The sequence below is a fragment of the Neospora caninum genome, chromosome VIII (assembly GCF_000208865.1).
Source record: "Neospora caninum Liverpool complete genome, chromosome VIII".
NCBI classification, from domain to species: Eukaryota; Apicomplexa; class Conoidasida; order Eucoccidiorida; family Sarcocystidae; genus Neospora; species Neospora caninum.
Window position 1 is genome coordinate 3676829 of NC_018395.1, and position 17326 is coordinate 3694154.

General features: G+C 53.2%; 1 protein-coding gene across 1 annotated transcript; it reads left to right on the forward strand.

The window, feature by feature from the left end:
* Positions 1-1786: 1786 nt before the first annotated feature.
* On the forward strand, positions 1787-17244 carry NCLIV_034710 (conserved hypothetical protein; the record flags this gene model as incomplete). The annotated part of the gene is made up of 18 exons (XM_003883672.1): positions 1787-3223; positions 3421-3671; positions 4139-4274; positions 4912-5083; positions 5377-5534; positions 5707-5900; positions 6414-7193; positions 7609-8080; positions 8813-9013; positions 9473-9928; positions 10378-10651; positions 13111-13424; positions 13986-14095; positions 15192-15383; positions 15448-15525; positions 16017-16087; positions 16592-16901; positions 17079-17244. The coding sequence occupies 18 exons, from the start codon at positions 1787-1789 to the stop codon at positions 17242-17244; spliced, it is 5772 nt and encodes a 1923-aa protein (XP_003883721.1).
* Positions 17245-17326: the final 82 nt, after the last annotated feature.

The following is a 17326-nucleotide window of genomic DNA, read 5'->3' on the forward strand; positions in this document are numbered from 1 at the left end:
GGACTAAACAACGCTATCGAGTCCGTCCTGGCGGGTTCGAGAGCGCTTTTCTGTTTTGAACAGAATGCAGCGATACCCGGGAGGTCCTTTGCGCCTGAGATGTGCCAAGAATATGCTGATACAATCGTCGAGAACTCTCGCCGGGTCCGTGGAGCTGCCACACTCGACCGGTCGGCTCACATCGCCTTCCACGGCGGGGGTAGCGGTAGCCGCCCCGCGAAAACAGTGCGAAGATGGGAACCACAGCGGAAATTCCTTCTTTAGGGGAAGGATTTCGTTGTGGAGGGGGGAATTCATAAGCCAGCGGGACTGTAACAAACAGCTAAAGGGCGTCGTGCGGCAAAAGTCGGAGGAAGGTTGCCTGCTTCTCTTCCGGTTTCGTCACCACGCCTAACCAAGCGCTCTGCCTGGTCACACCCAGCACCTGTTGGCGTAACCACTAAAAGGAAGGAAAACCTCAGGCCCACTGCAGTTCTCCGCGAGACTCTCGTTGAACACAAGGGAAAAAGACGCTGGTCGTAGCTCGCTTGCCACGTTTCTGTTCAGTGGTTCGACGCTTCGACCGGCAACTTACCTTCTGAGAAAATTACAAGACACGGTGGGTCACTTCGCGTGCATGCTTACGAACGAGCGGTTGAGTTCAACCTGAAAACGACGACGTGTGCATGGCCTTCGACTCTGATAGAAGATCGCACGATATTTGGGTCATAACAGCGCCCTGCTGTGACTTGTGGGCTCTTGAACCCAAAACAGGTGGCTTTGTGTGCACAGGGTCAAACTGCGCACGAAAAATCGTAGTATCAGCAATCGCGGAGAACGCGCTGTCGCCCCCCCTGGCGCGTTTTTCTCAATTTTTGACCCCTTGGGCTGTGTTTGGACAGCTTAACGAGCTCATCTTTGCCTCCTCAGTCCTCGACAGACCTGCTCTCTGGATCCTCGGACGAACTTCCAGCCCGTGGCTTTCTTCCCAAATGCCTTCATTGTACCTTTCGCCACCGGAGGGGCCGGCTTTTCTCCATTCGTCCCGCTACTTGAGCTCAACTGTGCCCCCGCTTTCTCTTCATCTTCATTTGTTTCTGTTTCTTCTTAGCTTCTGGTCTCCTGTGGACTTTTTCTCTCAGCGTGTGACCAAGCGGCTACCTATCGGAAGCCGGGGCCCTCCGAGGGTAGTCCTGTTGTGCGACCGTGCCCAACCCACTCCAAAAAAACGAAATCACGAAGCTTGCTTCAGATGCTCGCATTTGTAGAGGTAGAGTAGATCCAACACCGCACATTTGACTACAGATATCGATAGGGCAGAGTAATTGGTATGCGCACAGCGTCGGGGAGTGCGAATGCATCCGTAGCCACCACGGTGTATCTGGAGCGAAATCCTGAGCGGATAAACTAACAGTCGGCGCTCTGTCCACATGCTTTTCCCCCTACGCTTACCGTGAAAACGGCCTTTTGCTTTCCGGTAGAGGCTTTAGGAAGGATCTTGATACCCCACTGTAAGCTTTAAACTCTCCGTTTCCCCCCCTCCCTCCGAGAGGAACGCGACGAGTTAGTTCTTGACGGCGCGCGCAGCTCTATCCACACGCAAGTGTGACAGAAAGGAAGGCATGCAGAAACAGGCGGCATCGAAAAACAGTCACCTCGGAGTGGCCACGAGAAAACGGAAAACGCCACTATGAGGGAAAACGAAGCAGCTGTTCCGTAGAGAAAGCACGGAAACAATCACCGTAGACGCAGTGCTTTCTTCTGCACATGCTCTCCTCTCTTCTTTTTTCCGGTCTTGATCGAAATCATGCGGTCTCGGCAGGCCACAACGCGACCTCATGTGAGTCCGAAGCGGCGTACGTCGGGCGTCTCTTCAACTCAGGCGACGAAGCCTCTGTCGTCGCCTGTCGAAGAGAGTGAATCTGTCTCGAGTTCGGAGAGCAGCAATCTCCGAAAGCCACCTTTTGTTTCTACGAAAGGCGGCAAGCTGTCTTTGGAAGCTGCCAGCGTCACAGAACCGGGAGAAGCTGGGCCTAATGGAGAAGCCGATCGGGAAAAGTCTTCCTCTGTACTGACAGCTGAAGTCGCAGCTCCAGGAGGGGAGAAAGGGGAGAAAACGAAGGACCAGCTGAGTGTGGGGGCGCACGATGAGGGCGGCTCGAACGAAAAGATTCAGAGAGACGGAGGCAAAGCGGAACAAGCAGCAGATCGCCGGACGGAGAGAGAATCAAAGCCTCTGTCGTTCTGTGAGAGTTTGACGTCGAGGCTGCGAGAGAAGGCAGAAAGGGTGCTAGAAAAGGCAAACGCAAAGTGGTTGGAACAAGAAGAACATTTTGAAGATCTAGTCAAATCCCGAAGTCTGGCGGCGCGGGAGGAACTGAAAGTGAGAGAGACGACGCTGAAAGCACTGCAGGGCGCTTTGAACGATAAACTCGAAGAACAGATGCGATGGAGGAAGAAACAACTCCAGCGGATCCGTGCCTATCAGGAGCGGCTCAGAGAAGACGCAATGCGTGCGGGGTCCGGAGAGAAGGGACTCGAGGACCAGTCACCGGAGACATCTGCTGATTCCTCCGGAGGAGTAAAGAAAAAGGACAAGGCAGGGGCATCTCGGGAGGCGCGAACGACTCTCCAGGCCCTGTCTTCTTCCGCTGCAGCCTCGCAAAGCACAAAAGGGGTTTATCGCCCCGCGAAAACGCCCACGCATGCAGCCGGAAACGCCTCGTCTTCCTACGGAGGCGCCGCTCCCGGCGCGTCGGGCTCTGGCGCCTGCGCCTCTCCACTGAGCGGGAAAGGAGGAAGATCGGCGCTGCCAAAGGGGCGCCGAGCAGGCGAAGAAGAGAAGACTTCCGCGGCTTCGTCATCGACTTCTGAAGAGGCGGAGAGGCCAGCAGACGAAGAGCGCCAGTGCCTGGCTGATGCGACGGCTGCACAGCTCTTCTTCCTGGACGACGGAGAAGAAGAACCGGGACCGGAGGGCGAGAACGGAGACCAAGAAACGCCCAGGAAGAAGGGGAAAGACGGAGAAGAGGAAGAACGAGGAGGCGGACGAGGACAAGCTTGCGCCACTGCCTCCCGGGGCGAAAGGAAGAAGAAAGAGGACTTCTGGACAAAAGAGGTCGTCGACGCAAACTTGAAGAACGCGCAGCAACTCCTTCAGGAGATGCGACTGGTGGTCACACAGCTGGCTGCAGATTTGGAAGCGATCGAGGCAAGCTCGGCACAGAAGGGTGGGAGTGAAGGAGTCTCGCGAGCATGGCTCGAAAGAAGGAAATGGGAGTCGAAGAGGCGAAAGAGTCCGTAGAGGAGACACCCCAAGCGAATCATAGGGGAGAGAGGAGCAACCCAGAGACGGAACAACGAATGTAACCGCGAAAGCAAACGAACGAACCGGCAGAGATGAACTCTCGCGTTCTGCATTCGCCACGTTTTTCTTCTCAGAGAGAACGGAAGAACGCAGCGGACGCGCACATTCGGACTCTGTGCGGAGCCCTCCGGGATGTTGCTTTCCACACACGAGGCGACATTGAGCGAATCGTAGATGAGAAATGCAAAATCGAAAATCTCAAACTTCTCCATCACCAGCGGGCGCAGACGCAAATCATTCAGCGCCTCGTCGTAGCGATTGACGCCTGGACGGAGCAACACGCAACAGCCTACAAAAAATGCGAAGAAGAGTTGAAAATACACAAGTGAGAGAAGTCCTCAGCTTAAATCCATTGTTCAAGAGGAGGGCAGGGCAACAACGCAGCGGGAGACAGGAGAAAGTGGCGGTGATCACGCAAAGGCTTCTCAGAAAGACTCAGTCGACAGCTAACTCTTTATTTCTGCACAACTTATTTACATGCACACGTGAATCTATATCTACACACGAGCACGAATGGATGCACTGTTTGACGTCTGTCTGTGTATTTGTGCGTAGGGTACTTCGTGTATCTATGTATGTTTCCACGACATAGATTGTTTTACTTGTGTACAGCATATACGTATCTCTAAACGGGATGCCGCTCGTAAACGCATGTATTCTTTGCAGGTATGAATGCGTTTGGAGTCGTATAGGTGTCGCGCCGTTCTTGACTCCAAGAGCCTTCGTACCGCTTGATACTTTCGCTTAGCTCACGTGTGTTTCTTCCTTTCTTTCTCGGCGTCTCGTCGCCAGTCACCACAACGCAATTCGCGAAGCGGTGCTAACGCTCCGCAAAGGGGACGACTTCACGTCACCTCCAGAGAAGCAAGCACTGGAAAGGCAGATGCAAGAAAAGGAACAGTCGCTCTCGGTCAAGCGACACGACGTGGTAAGCATAAAAAGTGAACTTTCGAAAGCAGGAAGGACACCCTCCGCCTCGCCATTCCACAATGAGGCAGGAAAGATCGACTGTGGGCATTGACGTAAACAGCGCTTGATGGGACGACAACGCGCTCAGTGTGAGTCGGTTACGGTGACGGAGGAAATCGAAAGGACGGAAACGTGGTTAGAATGAAGGAACCGACTGTCACTTTGGCACGTCAACAACAGACAGGCTGCCTGGCGTTCTCGTCCTGCAATGACACAGGGGCAAAGCGCGTTTTCCCGTTCCGCACTGCCGCACTGTGGAGATCTTGATCGTTTTGCCTCGGACAGTTGCGCTGCTCTCTTCCTGTTCGCATTCTTTCCAAACCGGCACTGCTCGCAGAATCGTGGCTAGAGAAACGTAGGCGAAACAAGGAAAGAACGCATCTTTGGTTTTCGCTACGCGTATCTTTCTCACGCTGTTTTTCGCTTGAGCGTCACCACAACAGGTGCTGCGCCGACTCTTCCACACGCCTTCACTCACCGTTTTTGGCCAACGCACAGTCTCGAGTCTGTTAGCTAGTCCTCTCTCGCTTTTCGCTGTTTTCGCTTCGCGCTCTTTTGAAGAGCCTCTGTCTGACCTGCTTTTGTCTTTTCCCCAGATCCACGAAGCTCTGGAGTGTCTCCCCGCCTCCATGACGCCTGAGAAGGTGAACCGCTGGATGGGGCGCCTCGGACGGATTCGCGAGGTCGGCGAGGCCTGGATGCGAAATCTTGTCGGCGACTTTATCGATCTGAAGGAGATTCAGAGGCGGAGAAGTGAAGCGTTGATTCGTGAGTTCGATCGCACACAAAGGCTGCCTTTTGTCGTCCTCACTTTTTCCCTGTCTTTGCCTTCGCCACCAGCGCGTGCGGAAGCGGCGGCCGGCGGGCGCCCCTGCCAGAAAGAGCAAATGAAGCCTGAGCAGTTGAGGAAGTGATAAACGTCTGCGCCAAATGCGCACTCGTTTAAAGGCTCGCTTGTCTCAAAAGAATCACTGCATCACGCAGAGGCTAAGCTTCGATTCTGGACCTGCAGAGAACCTGCAGAGATCGTTCGCAGGTTTTGCGTGCGTTTGCCTCTTTAGACACATGCTCAGACAGGGTTGAGCACTTCAACGCCCGCATCCTCTGGGGAGCGTGCGATACAGCCCGGGCGGTTGCAGCGCAGCTTCTCCGGCCTCTTCAAGAGCAACACTTGGAAGAGTTGCAGATGGACTTGGACGTCCTCGCATCGCGAATGGAAGTACGCGTTACAGCGAGACTCCACCGGACACGGAAGGCACACTGAGCGCAGAAAACCGCGGCAGGCAGGAAAGGTGCGGTCCCGGGTCCAGGTTGACTCTCGCTGTCGACCTCGTTTTCCTCTACCGTTCTTCCTGTTGTTTCTGTGATTTCTGGGTCTTTCGTTTTCGCAGGAGAGACAACGAGCAGAGCATCATGTGTGTCTCCGCCTCCTGGTGTTTCTCTCTCAAGTTGGGTCTTTTCTCGCCGCCTTCCGCGAATCTCATCACCTCCTAAACAGCAGCCAGCGGCGCCTCGCCATGGATGCCTCCAAGGCGTTTGTCGACGCAAATCGCCAGCAAGCAGCCGGCATTCTCGCGCTCCGAGAGTAAGAGAAAAGGGAGACACACCGCTGTGTATCTCCCGGTCCAGAGAGAAAGACCTCGAAAGACGGACAACGCGAAAAAAATTTGCAGAAGGAGGTGCCAAGAGTCAGAGTCGAGCACGCGACAAACGCTCGCCTTCCTACATACTGTCACGCTGTCTCTTGAAGACTCCAAACCTCTCCAAAACTACATACATACATACATACATACATACATACATACATACATACATACATACATACATACATACACATATGTATATCGGCGACAGAGATAACTGTAAGAGACGGATTCAAAAAGCTGGATAGAAGCAGTTAGATGTCGATAGTTCGGTAGGCGTGTCTGCACGTTTCGACTGCAAATTGGTGATCTCGGCTTTTGTTTTGGACCGACGGGGCCTTCGACTCGGTCGAAACTCGACTGCTCGAAAGAAGGCAGCTGGAAGGTAAACATGAATGAACAGGGACGTGTATGTACCGCAACTGTGTCCGTGTGTGGATTCTTGTGTTTTCTAGAGAGATGAAGACAGCGGCAACTCTCGGCGAGTTGGATGCGCTAAAGAAGAAGGCGGAGGAGGCACTGAGGGGTCTCGACGGCCTGGTTCGCGCGGGGGTGAAGCGCATCGGCACTCTGGGGCAAAGTTTTCTCCCGCAAACTCACGAAAGACGGCGAAGTGAGCTGGCCAAGTTTCTACACCTGTGGAACCTGGCCCCGCTCTCTGAAGAGCAGCAGAAGAAGTATTCGGCTCTCGTCGAGGAGCGAGGGAGGACGGAGACAAACGGAAGTGACGGGCCTTCGGGATCGCGTCTCACAGACGCGCGAGACGCCGACGGACCTTCGTTACCGCCCCCCAGAGCCTTGGCCGAGGAAAAACGAAGGCAAGAATCCGGAGACACGGAACCTTCTTCCCATGGCAGGCGGGCACGCGAGAGAGAGGAGACGCACCCTGAGGATGCGTCGCTCTCTCGCGGGCCTTCGTCTCCTACAGCTCGGGCAAGTCCAGCGCGAATGCGGAGCCACGCGAACTCAGGGGCGAGTAAAAACCTCAAAGGGGGCGAGAAACGAAACGAGAATGGCAGCGGAAGAAAGCCAAACAGCTCTAGCGCGCATGCGGGAAGCAGTGATCGGAGACCAGGAACCGGAGGCTCGAGTAAAGAGGGAGAGACGGCGACTGGCAGCAAGGGCAGTTCGCACGGAGGCTCGAAGGGCGACCGAGAAGATGTCAGAAAAAAAGACAAGAACGGAAAGCGCGACGTGTGCGACGACGAGATCGATCTCGATAAAGACATATGGTGGTAGGGAACAAAGGGGCTCTGCTTAATGTTGGGTTTTTCATCTGTCCCTCGCTGGTGTGCCAGGGGAACCTCTGTGCGTTTCTATGGTTTTCTTATCTGTCGCCCCATTCCCGGAGTCTGCTCTTCTGCTGCATATGCCTGGCCTCGTCCTTGCTGGTCGTCTCTCGCTTTCCCTTCCTCTCTGCCCGTCTCTTTCCCTTTGCAGTCGCTTTGTCCCTCCTCTCGAGTCTCACGCCGTCTTCTTCTTCTGTTACCAAACGCTTCTGTTTTGTTTCGAAATTTCTTTGGTTTTCTCCTCTGCCTCTCATACGCTGTCTCAAAAAGAGTGGCCTTTTGCGCGTCACTGCCTCTTCCCGCCTTCTTCTTCTCTGCCTTTCTCTCTGTCTTTCTCTCTCTCTCTCGACGCTGTGCCCAGGACAGATTCGCGGGGTCAAACGTATCGCCAGCTGAAGACCTTCGAGGCGATGCTCGGTGCCCTCGTTCTCCCTTCTTCTGGAGACGCATGCGCCCTCCCTGTGTCGCCTCCTGCAGCTCCTGCCCGGGACCTCCCGAACGACAAGAAAAAGATGAGTTCTTCCCCTTCGTCGGCTTCGCTCCTTCTTCCTCGCTCTCTCACAGCCTTGTCTGCTTCTCATCGAAGTGTCTCCAACGGTCGCGCCGCTTCGGCAAGCAGAAATGCTCCCCTCACCGAAGACGGGGCTTCCGGCAGTCCCGGGTCGGCTACCCAGGAAGAGGCGGAAGGAAGAGATGAAGAAACCGGCAACCCAGTTGAAATTCTCCTCAGAGAATCTTGGAAAGACGGGCTGACGCGGTTGAGGGCTGCCTCCTTCGATTTCGTCGCCCGCGCACTTGATGAACTGGAAACAACTGCAACTGCACTCGGCGAGGTACCACGTAAATCTGTCTTACGTCTGTGTATGAATATATGTGTGTATATTCAAAAAAGTATCTCAGTACAAAGAAAAAAGAGTGTAAGCCTATAGAGAGAGTATGTTCCTGCTGATGCCTTCGCGTCAAATATATACAGGTATAGATGTGTGTGCTGATGTCGTAGATCGAGGGGTACAGGGAGGAAAGGAGACAGAAAGGTGTAGAGAGAGAGTGGAAGAGGTGGCTAAGTAATGTGTACAAGTATTCGTGGATGTCAGAAACGTTTCCTTGTAGTCACATCACACACAGATACACGCACGCGTTTAGAGGCTTTAATCCGGTTCTTGTCTCGGTGATGAACGGCGTGAACAAGAGATGAGAAAAACGAAAAGAAGCCCGGGTGTTTCTCTGTTGACATGCGTAGATCTCCTGTCTATGCGTTCTGGTTGTCGCCCGGATATCTTCTTGAGAACGAATCCCCTCTGTTCTTATTTTCCTTTTTTAGATTTGCTGCTTGTCTGTCGGTTCGTGGCTTTCCGAGACAGGCAGGTTTTTTCGGCAAATCCAGTTGCCTTCCATAAACTGCCTGGGGATCTTCACCCGTCTGCAAAGAGCAGAAAAACGGCCTTCCCTGTCGTTCCTCACCCCCATCGCACACTGCCGGCTTCTCTGCAGGCGCCTCCTCGTTAAGTCTCCCTGTGCTGGTTCGTTGAGTTTCTTCCTTTCTCTGGTTGGCGCACCCCGTGTAGGCAGCGTATTCGACGGCTCTGGGCGAAATGAAGCGCGTGTTGACGGAATTTGATTCGACTTCTGCCACTGTCGCCTCCTTCTCGTTTGTCTACAAACACCGCCAGCAGCAGCTGGCGGCTCACGTCGCCCGCCTCGAACGCTTCCTTCAAGGCGTGGCGAGTGCTGTGGGGCGTCAGCAACATCTCCTCGCCCAAACTGAGGTAGGCGGGAAGACCTCAAAAGGCAGAGCGAGAAGAGGAGAGAAGGGGAGGCGGAGACGAGGCAGAAGAAAGCGAAAGGAATGGCATGACGGTGTAGACAAAGGACAAAGCGAGAGAGGAGACTAAACGTGAGCGCTAGTTCTATGTGATGGGGAGGGCAGTCGAGAGGGTCACCAGGCTGGGGCCTCACGTGTGGCAGGTTGGCGAATCGAACGCGGGAGACAAGAACTCTCGGTCTTGGAGTTGTTCTCGAGGAGAACCACGGCGACATAGAACCACACTTTCGCACCCTCTAGAAAAAACTCTAAACAGATGCCTTCTTCCCGGCCACTCCTTCGCGAGAAGGAAGACGCTTCTGTACTGTTGGTTTGGTTGCAGGGCCGCACAAAAAACGTTACCACTCGAGTTTTTAGCCCCGGTTGCGTCGCGTTGTGCGTCTCCGTTTCGTGCCGCCCACAGGAGGAGCTGGAGCTTCTGTTGCAAGACATGGGTGCGGAACAGACGCAGTTTCAGCAGCTGCGGCTGGAATCGCTCCTGACCCACGTGGGAGGTTCTGCGACGGCAGTTGCGTCTTCTCCTTCGCCTGTTTCTCCGTCTAAACCTCTCTCGTCTTCTGTTTCGGCGCGGCGCGCCAGCAGCAGCCCCGGGACCCGCAACGGCAGACTGCTGTTCTCGTCTCTCTCTGCGCGAGGGAAGGAAGGAAAGGGAGACATCGAGGCCTCCCCCACTGCTCTTGCTTCTGGAGGGGACTTGGAAGCCGGCGACGGCGGGTCAGGTGATCCGCCCGGGGCCTCGGACGATGGACTGCCCGACGGCAGGATCGGCGGGTGTTTGATCCAGCAGTTAGAGCGCAGGAGGAAACAGTTCGTTCAGGAGCAAGACCAGCTGAGGAAAACCGCAGAGGCGAAAATACAGGTACCCCTGGGGAGGGCGGGAGAAACGAGGCGGGACAGAACGCATGCCGAGATCAGTTGAGGTAGAGACGAGCTGCAGAACGGACAGGCGCGCGACCACAACGGAACCGTTGCACTCGGCATCTACTCGAGTGGATGCAGGTGTGCTGCTTACAGCGGCGCAAAAACTGGAACGACTCCACAGGACACAAGGGAGAGACTACTGCATGCACCATGCATATCTATATAGAGGGAGATCGAATTCCCGTCTGTGTATCCGAAGAAGACCAGAACGGTTTAAGCCAGAGTCCGAGGAGAAGGTTCCACTCCCATTTTCTTTGTCTGTCTCTTGTCGGTTTCCTGAGAAGCGTGTGGTTGCAGTGGCGCACCAAAGTTTTGTTAGGTCTTTGCTGGTGTACCATCTGCTCAAGGTTGTCATTTTCGCTGCTGTCTAGTCTCTTTTCCGTTCAGTTTATTGAGCAGTCTGTGATCGCGAGCCTTCAAAAAGTCCATACGAAGATCCAGAATTTCTTTAGCTCGACCCCCCCTTCGATTTCGGAGAAAGAAATACAAGAGGCAAATTCAAAGCGAGGCGAGTGGACAGAGGAAATTGAAAAGCGAAGAGACGACTGGCAAGCGCGAGTCGCGTCGTGGAAAGAGAGACTGGAGTCTACAGCCGCGGAGGGACGAAAACAAATGGAAGAGCATTTTGCTGGCCTCGAAGACCGAATTTCTCGACTTTATGGTAGGCGAACAGAGCAATGCAAGAGAGGAATCAATTGAGCAGGAAGGCTGAGGAGGCACGATGAGGGACAGAGTCAGCATCAGCGACAGAGTGAGAGGACGAGGCAAAGGGAGAAACAACGGAATCAGCCAGAGGTAACTGGATATGCCGTTATCTTGTAGACGAGAACTGATCGATATAAACAACCCTCAGTTCCATCTGATGTAGATGGCGACTAACTATTCTAGGAAAGAGCCTGACAGCGAGGCGGTGAGGAACGATTCCTACAACGGGACATATCAGCCTTTGTGTCTGTGTCTTTTGCAAATCGTTCAAATCGACGGTTTTCGCACGAAATTCGGGATCAGTAAGAATGACTGTGAGAGAATGAGAAGGGCTGTCTGCGATACGCGAGGCTCTGCTTGTCCTCTTGGAACCGACAACGGAGAGCACAGACGAGAAAGAAGTCTGAGGATGGCAGCACACAACAAGTCGTTTCTTGGCTATTGAGGATCTGTTGTGTCTTTCCGTCCACTTCCTCTCGTCTTTCCTTTCCCTCACCTGTTTCCTTTTGTCCCTTTGCTGTCTTTTCTGTTCCTTCTCTTTTCTTCCTTTGTTCCTCTTCGCTTCCCGCTTCTCCGCATCCTGCTCTGTCCCTTGTCGTTCTCTTCCTCTGTCTTTTCGCCCTCGATGTCTCGCTTCTTCTCCGATGCACTTTTCCTTCGTTTCGAGAACTTTTTTCTGATTGGCGTTCCGCTCTCTTTCTGGATTCTTCAGGCCTTGGGCGCCAGCACGGGGCTCCGAAGCGTGCGGCAGTCGCGGCTTTGCATCACCTTCACCAGCAATACGAGGCGGCTATTCAGCGCTGTTTTCAGTGTATCGTTCTTTCAACAGAGCAGGCTGCGAGGCGGATATTTGCTTCTCGTCAAGACCTAGGAGACTGCTCTTCTTCCCCTTCTCGCTACACCTCAAAGCGACGAGGAGCGGGATCGAGGACCTTTGGCCGGCCGTGTGGCGTTATCCTGACTTTTTTCGAAGGGCCACCCTCAGATGCCTCTTCGTTCCTCGCTCAGTCTCCTTTCAGTGGTTCCTGTCACGCCTCTCCGTCCATGAAATGCCTCGCGGGTTCGCCTGTCCGTACACTAGAAAGAAGCCAACTCGGCGCGGGTGCCGGTACCGCGGGAGACCCCTTTGGGCAGGGGTGGAACGAGACAGGAGACAAAATGGGAGCACAGAAAAGCCCCAACTGTCTCCGACAGGCCGCCTCTTGGCCCGCTGCAGGGGAAGGTGTAGGGGAGGAAAGCTGTCCGACCGCATGCACGACAGACGGAAGAAGGAAGCACTCGTGCTCTGCTTCTCTTGGCAGGTCACGGAGCACAGATCGCGGAGGGCCCGACACGGGGGCGACACTCGCATCACACAGTTTTCTATCCGTAGATCTGCTGAAACCCCACGAACGGAATGCACTCTCCTTTACGTATCACGTACGTACTGCACTTGACGACCCGAAATATAAGAGGTTCATCTCTGCTTCCTCTTCGCTGCCAGTAAAAACTCACGGCATCACTCAAAGAACCAATAACGGCCAAACGGGGAAACACGAAGCCCTCTCACAGGGGGTTTTCGCCAGTGCAGTGTCTCGGCCAGAGGGAGAAGTTCGTGTCAGCATAGCTCAGGAGATTCGAGCAGGCTACGCGCTTGCGGGGTCAATCATTCTTGTTCTCTGCCAGAGACTGCAGTGTCTCCGTCCTTCACGAGTTTCTTTCGTGGACGAAGGCGCAGAACAGGTTCTTCAGGGCCTTCCTCTTCTCCAGGACCACTGGCATCCAAGCGCTGAGGAGACGTGGAGCACTGGGAAATGTCGAGAGAACCCTCATGATAGGAAAAATCCACGGGAGGGGCAACAAGGAGGACCGAGTGGAGAGAATAGAAGAAAAGCAGCTGCCGTCTCAGCAAGTGTAAATACTAGCACTGGATCAGCGAAAGGCTCTAGCGGGGGAGCAGGCCTCACTCTCGGCAGAGGTGACCTTGAGCCGGAGAGCAACGCAGAACAGGTTTCACGAGGTGAGGTGCGAAGTCCTGTCCTGGATCGATCACAAACTCTGGATATGATGGCTACAGACCAAAGGCAGGCAGTGGAATTGGACGGAGAAAATACTCACTTGACTCCCCCCCACCATGTACGAGCATCCTCAACTCGGCGCAATTACGATTTCACGACATCTCTTCTTTGTCAGTCTGTCGAATGCGAGAAGCAGGAACCAGTAAGAGTTGCAGGTCTCTCCAACGGTGTACTCTCTCACTGGAGCGGGATAACTTGAAGCTGCTGGTTTTAGGCTGTCACTCGGTGGATTTATGGAACGTTTCAGGGACGGAAACGCCGTTCTGTATCCGTCCCCACGCGGTGTCCTTTGCCGCAACGCTAAGACAGATGAGTATGTCTGCAGTGCTCTCCGTTCTGCCCTAATGTGCCGTCGCAGAAACCGTGGAAGCTGTAGCTCGCACGTCGATGCTCGAGTGTCTTCTGGGATCTGTAACAAGCTTGCCAGTTTCGTACGCGGCAGCAGTGGAGGAAATCGAGAAGGAATTCCGCTGTAAGGCAGCCACGGCAGTGGTGTGTGCGTCTTCTACTGGAGGCGGCGCCTCATCTGTGGGAAGAGGAAACGGAAGAAACGACGGTTTGCCGACAGCAACAGGGGGAGGGGTTCCTGCAGGTAAAGACATTGAGTCCCCTGTATACGTCGATCACTTCGCTCAGTATCTACGAACCCAGGCAGAAGCAAATCGCCAGAAGGTAAGGGCTTGTGACGCATTCATAGAGATGGTATCGTACAAAACAGTCTCCAGGAACGATGGTAAGGGAAGACCGTGGACAGGCACTACAAGGCGCGCGAATAAACCGCTGAGCAAATCCAAGAATGGGAGGTGAACACTGGCAAATGCGTTTCTTGAGCCGGTCAGGAGAACACTTCAGAAAACCAACGAAACTAAGCTACGTCAGTTCTTGGGGGAACGTTTCCGGACCCGTACCGGATAAGTAGGCGAGTGACCTGGGTAGAAATCGTCAAAACGGGAGCGAATCAGGGTGCTCGTGTTGATACGTCTCCTTTGTCAACCCTGTTTTCCTGGCTGCTTTTTTGCCAATCGCGCTGTCTGGGAAAAAGCCCATTCGCTTCATCTAATTTTGAAGCAGTGGCATCTCATGTAATCCCTTGTATTTATCATTTGTGTCTCTGCATTCATGCGGAACAGCCTCTGAAAAACAGTACTGCCACTGGACTCGGAAAAACAATTGCTCCATACAGTGGGGAATAATCGATTTCTGCGATGTGTATTTCTCACTCAATATACTCAGCTCGTAGCAGTCATTCGGTTTTTCTGCCGCATTGTGCGAGAAGAACTCTTCCCCACCGCAGTCTGCGGCATTTTCCTGGACCTCGGTCGAGCCCTGCAAGACCAACTCGAGTAAGCGTATGGTTCTACGACTGGACGATACATCAGTTTTCCTGCTGTGGTTGACCAGATGCAGTCACTGGAAATGATGCGACAGATAGCTTTTTGATGTCTATAATGAGTGAAGTTACATATGATATTTTCTTCATCCCCCAACCTGTCGCACTTTAGTCATGAAGACGAAACAGGCCTGTTCACCTGGCCGACGCGGTATAGAACATCGCCTCTTCATCTGCATGGGCTGCTTTCCTCTAGTCAGAACCGACTTTCTCAAATCAATCCCACATGTTTATGGTCCGAAAAAAAAAGTGAGCAGGAGTGCCCTCAACAAATGAATCTGTCCAGCATACAGTGTTTAATTCCTGTTTGATGAAGGCTATACCACGTAGAGCAGCCTGGTCTTCGGGCCCACGGTTGAGGTGCGTTTCCTCGGGGGGAGCAACTTTTTTAACCTTGCGTCTTTTGAACGCAGGGCACTGGACATATATCTTCGAAATAGCAAACCAGCTGATGAACGCCTAAGTCCCACCGATATGGATTTCATCAGAAAACTGGAACGCCAGTGGAAGGCAAATCTCCTCAATCTCGATGCACAGCTTAAATGCATCGAAGACACTGGCCGTCTGAGGTATAACAAGCACACGATCGAACAGGGCGCTCCAGTCAGCCTGAAAAAGCCGGGAACAACTTGCTTGAGCTCTCTTCTCAAGAATTCTGCCAGGACATGTATTGTAGCGTATAATTCAAACATAGCGTACACGCAGGACCGAGAGGTTTATGGCCTGTATGCCTTTTTCTCTTCTCATGTAACGATGGCAGAAGAATATTCTGGGGACATCGAAAAACAATGGGAGCCGTTCACGGGTGGAGTGAACTTTAGAGAATCGTGGAGGCCGATATGCAAGAACGAACGCCCGTCACGCAGCGCCAAACGCAGCATTTCAGCACTCGGGATTTTGCTGAACCTTTGCTAACCGTAGATCGACATCCGTCGTTTCAGATCGTCGCTCGGCTGGCGTGGTATCGGCTACGATCCACACGTTTAACATATTGATCAGTGGTGGTGATTATGCGATAGTTTTTTCTTTCGCTGCTGGTCTTGTAACAGGGAGTTGTGCTCGGCGGAAGAGAACCGATGTGAACAAGTGACGGCGCTGGTGTCCAAAGTCTGTAAAGAAGCTGCTTCGCAGTTGAATGCCTCATCCGCGTTCATCACTAACGGATGCATCGGCCATTTCGAGTTCCTCGTTACAGTACTTGATAGACTCCCACAATTGGCGGACTTCCTTCCTCTTGACGGGTACGGAAGATACCATCGTGGAAACGCGGCGTTGAAAGACGCGTCTGTTGGAGTATTGTTTCAGCTGGGTGCGCGGAAAGGAGCTTTTCATCGTCAACTTGAGACTGAAATTCTCGTCATATCGCAGTCTCAACGGCGTATTGTAAGTGGGTAAATGGTGTTCCGAAATTTTGCAACGGTGATGCAGTCGTGTGTTCTGATTTCCACCATGTGATCCAGCAGACATAGGCGCCAAGCAAATCGCAATGGAATCTCGTCATCACAGTTGGAATTCGAGGGCCCACTATAGGAAAAAGAAAATAGCTTTGGTGAAAAGAGCTGTGCAGACTGCACCCCGTAGGAGCGGGATGATCTTTATGTCGTTGTGCCGATTACGTCGTCACACAGCCTGTTTAATTTTATGTTTTTCGTTGTCAGCGACATCCCTTTTTCCTCGTATTCGATGCCAAGAAGATCTCTGAAAAGGCGTCTACGAAAAAAAGTTTCATTCTTGCAGTGCGACGACGGGGCAGTTGCACAAGTGCCATCTGGCTTTAGTACGCAGAACAGTCCTGCAGCCGCTTACGGTAACTCGCCCGCCAGTTCAGCGGGAGTTGCCAACAGCAAGGTTGATAATTCTTATCCTGCTCCTAGTCTCGAGAGCGACGGTTCCAATTACTTCACCAAACAATGGAGAGGCCTGCCCATTCAGCCGTGGAGCCTAGGTCAGAACAATGTTTAACAGTGTCAAGCTATTTTGGAGGTCACGTGGCTTGTAGATCGCCAGAAAGTATTATCTTGGCCTGAGCGAACGTAGCCGGACGATCTTTCGAGACGTAAAGTGATCCAGTTGCTCCCCCCGTAAAGCATCTTGGAACACGCCCGCCCAGCCGTGTTTGTTTCATGCATATGAACGAGGCATGCTATAGCTCGTAGCGATCAAAGCATAGAAAAGTGTTTGTCGAAGGCATGCTACCAAAAGCTAGAGCTTCCACGGACAAGGCGTATAGGTATGGTGCTAGCAAGATCTCGTAGATCTTACTTGGGCTGTTTGAACGGGGCAAATCTGTTTTCACATTATCGCGACAGTCATTCATCTAACCTGTTGTGTATGTGCTGCTGCACTGCTTGCGCCTCACTCTCGCGCGCAACACTTTCCGCAACAGGAAGGCAGCCTTCAGTTAACTTGAACCGTTTTGTCGGCATCGAGTTTTCCCGTGCTATTGCAGATGCTACTTACGGGGGCATTGCAGCTGAGGCTAATGCGACCGAAAAGTGGAGTGCACCGGTCCTGCCGTTGCTCTATCCTCCAAAATCAGCAACCCCAGTCGACAACACACCTCTGTCAGCTTCCTCTGTAAATGCAAGAGAAAAAGCAGTCACTCAACAGGCACATCGCCACCAGCCAGTTGGAAAACCAGCCGCCGGGGGCGCTACGGCTGTTCGAACTGACCCGCTGGACGACCAAAATGGATCGGAAATCCTTTTCTCTAAGACAATCAACTCTTTCTCGTCTCCGGTTCACAAACAGCTCTTCCGGTAGGCTTCAATGTAAATGTGCAAACGAGATCAAGAGTCGCAGCACTCTGGAAGCAGCCAGGTCACCTGGTCCGCTGTTTCTTGTTCTGTGGAGCTTTGAAAAGCATACGGAACAGATGCACCAGCAGGCCGTTAGAAAGTGCCTTATTTTGGTTGTCATCTGCTTGCTCTTCGCAGCGTGCGCAATGCGGCGTTTTTGACGGCTCTCGAGGAGGTGCGCAGAGCGAGCACCGAAACTCGAGAGCAGCTGGCGTCGATTTACCGCGAAGTCACACAGAATCGAAGACTTTGGACCCGCAAGGTTGAACAGCTAGAACAGATCAGACAGGAGGTTTTGCAATAATTGCGCATGTGTCCTCTCCGTTGTTTTTGGATCCACCAATTCATGAGTACTCCAGGGCCCAAATTTCATCTCCCCTTTTTTC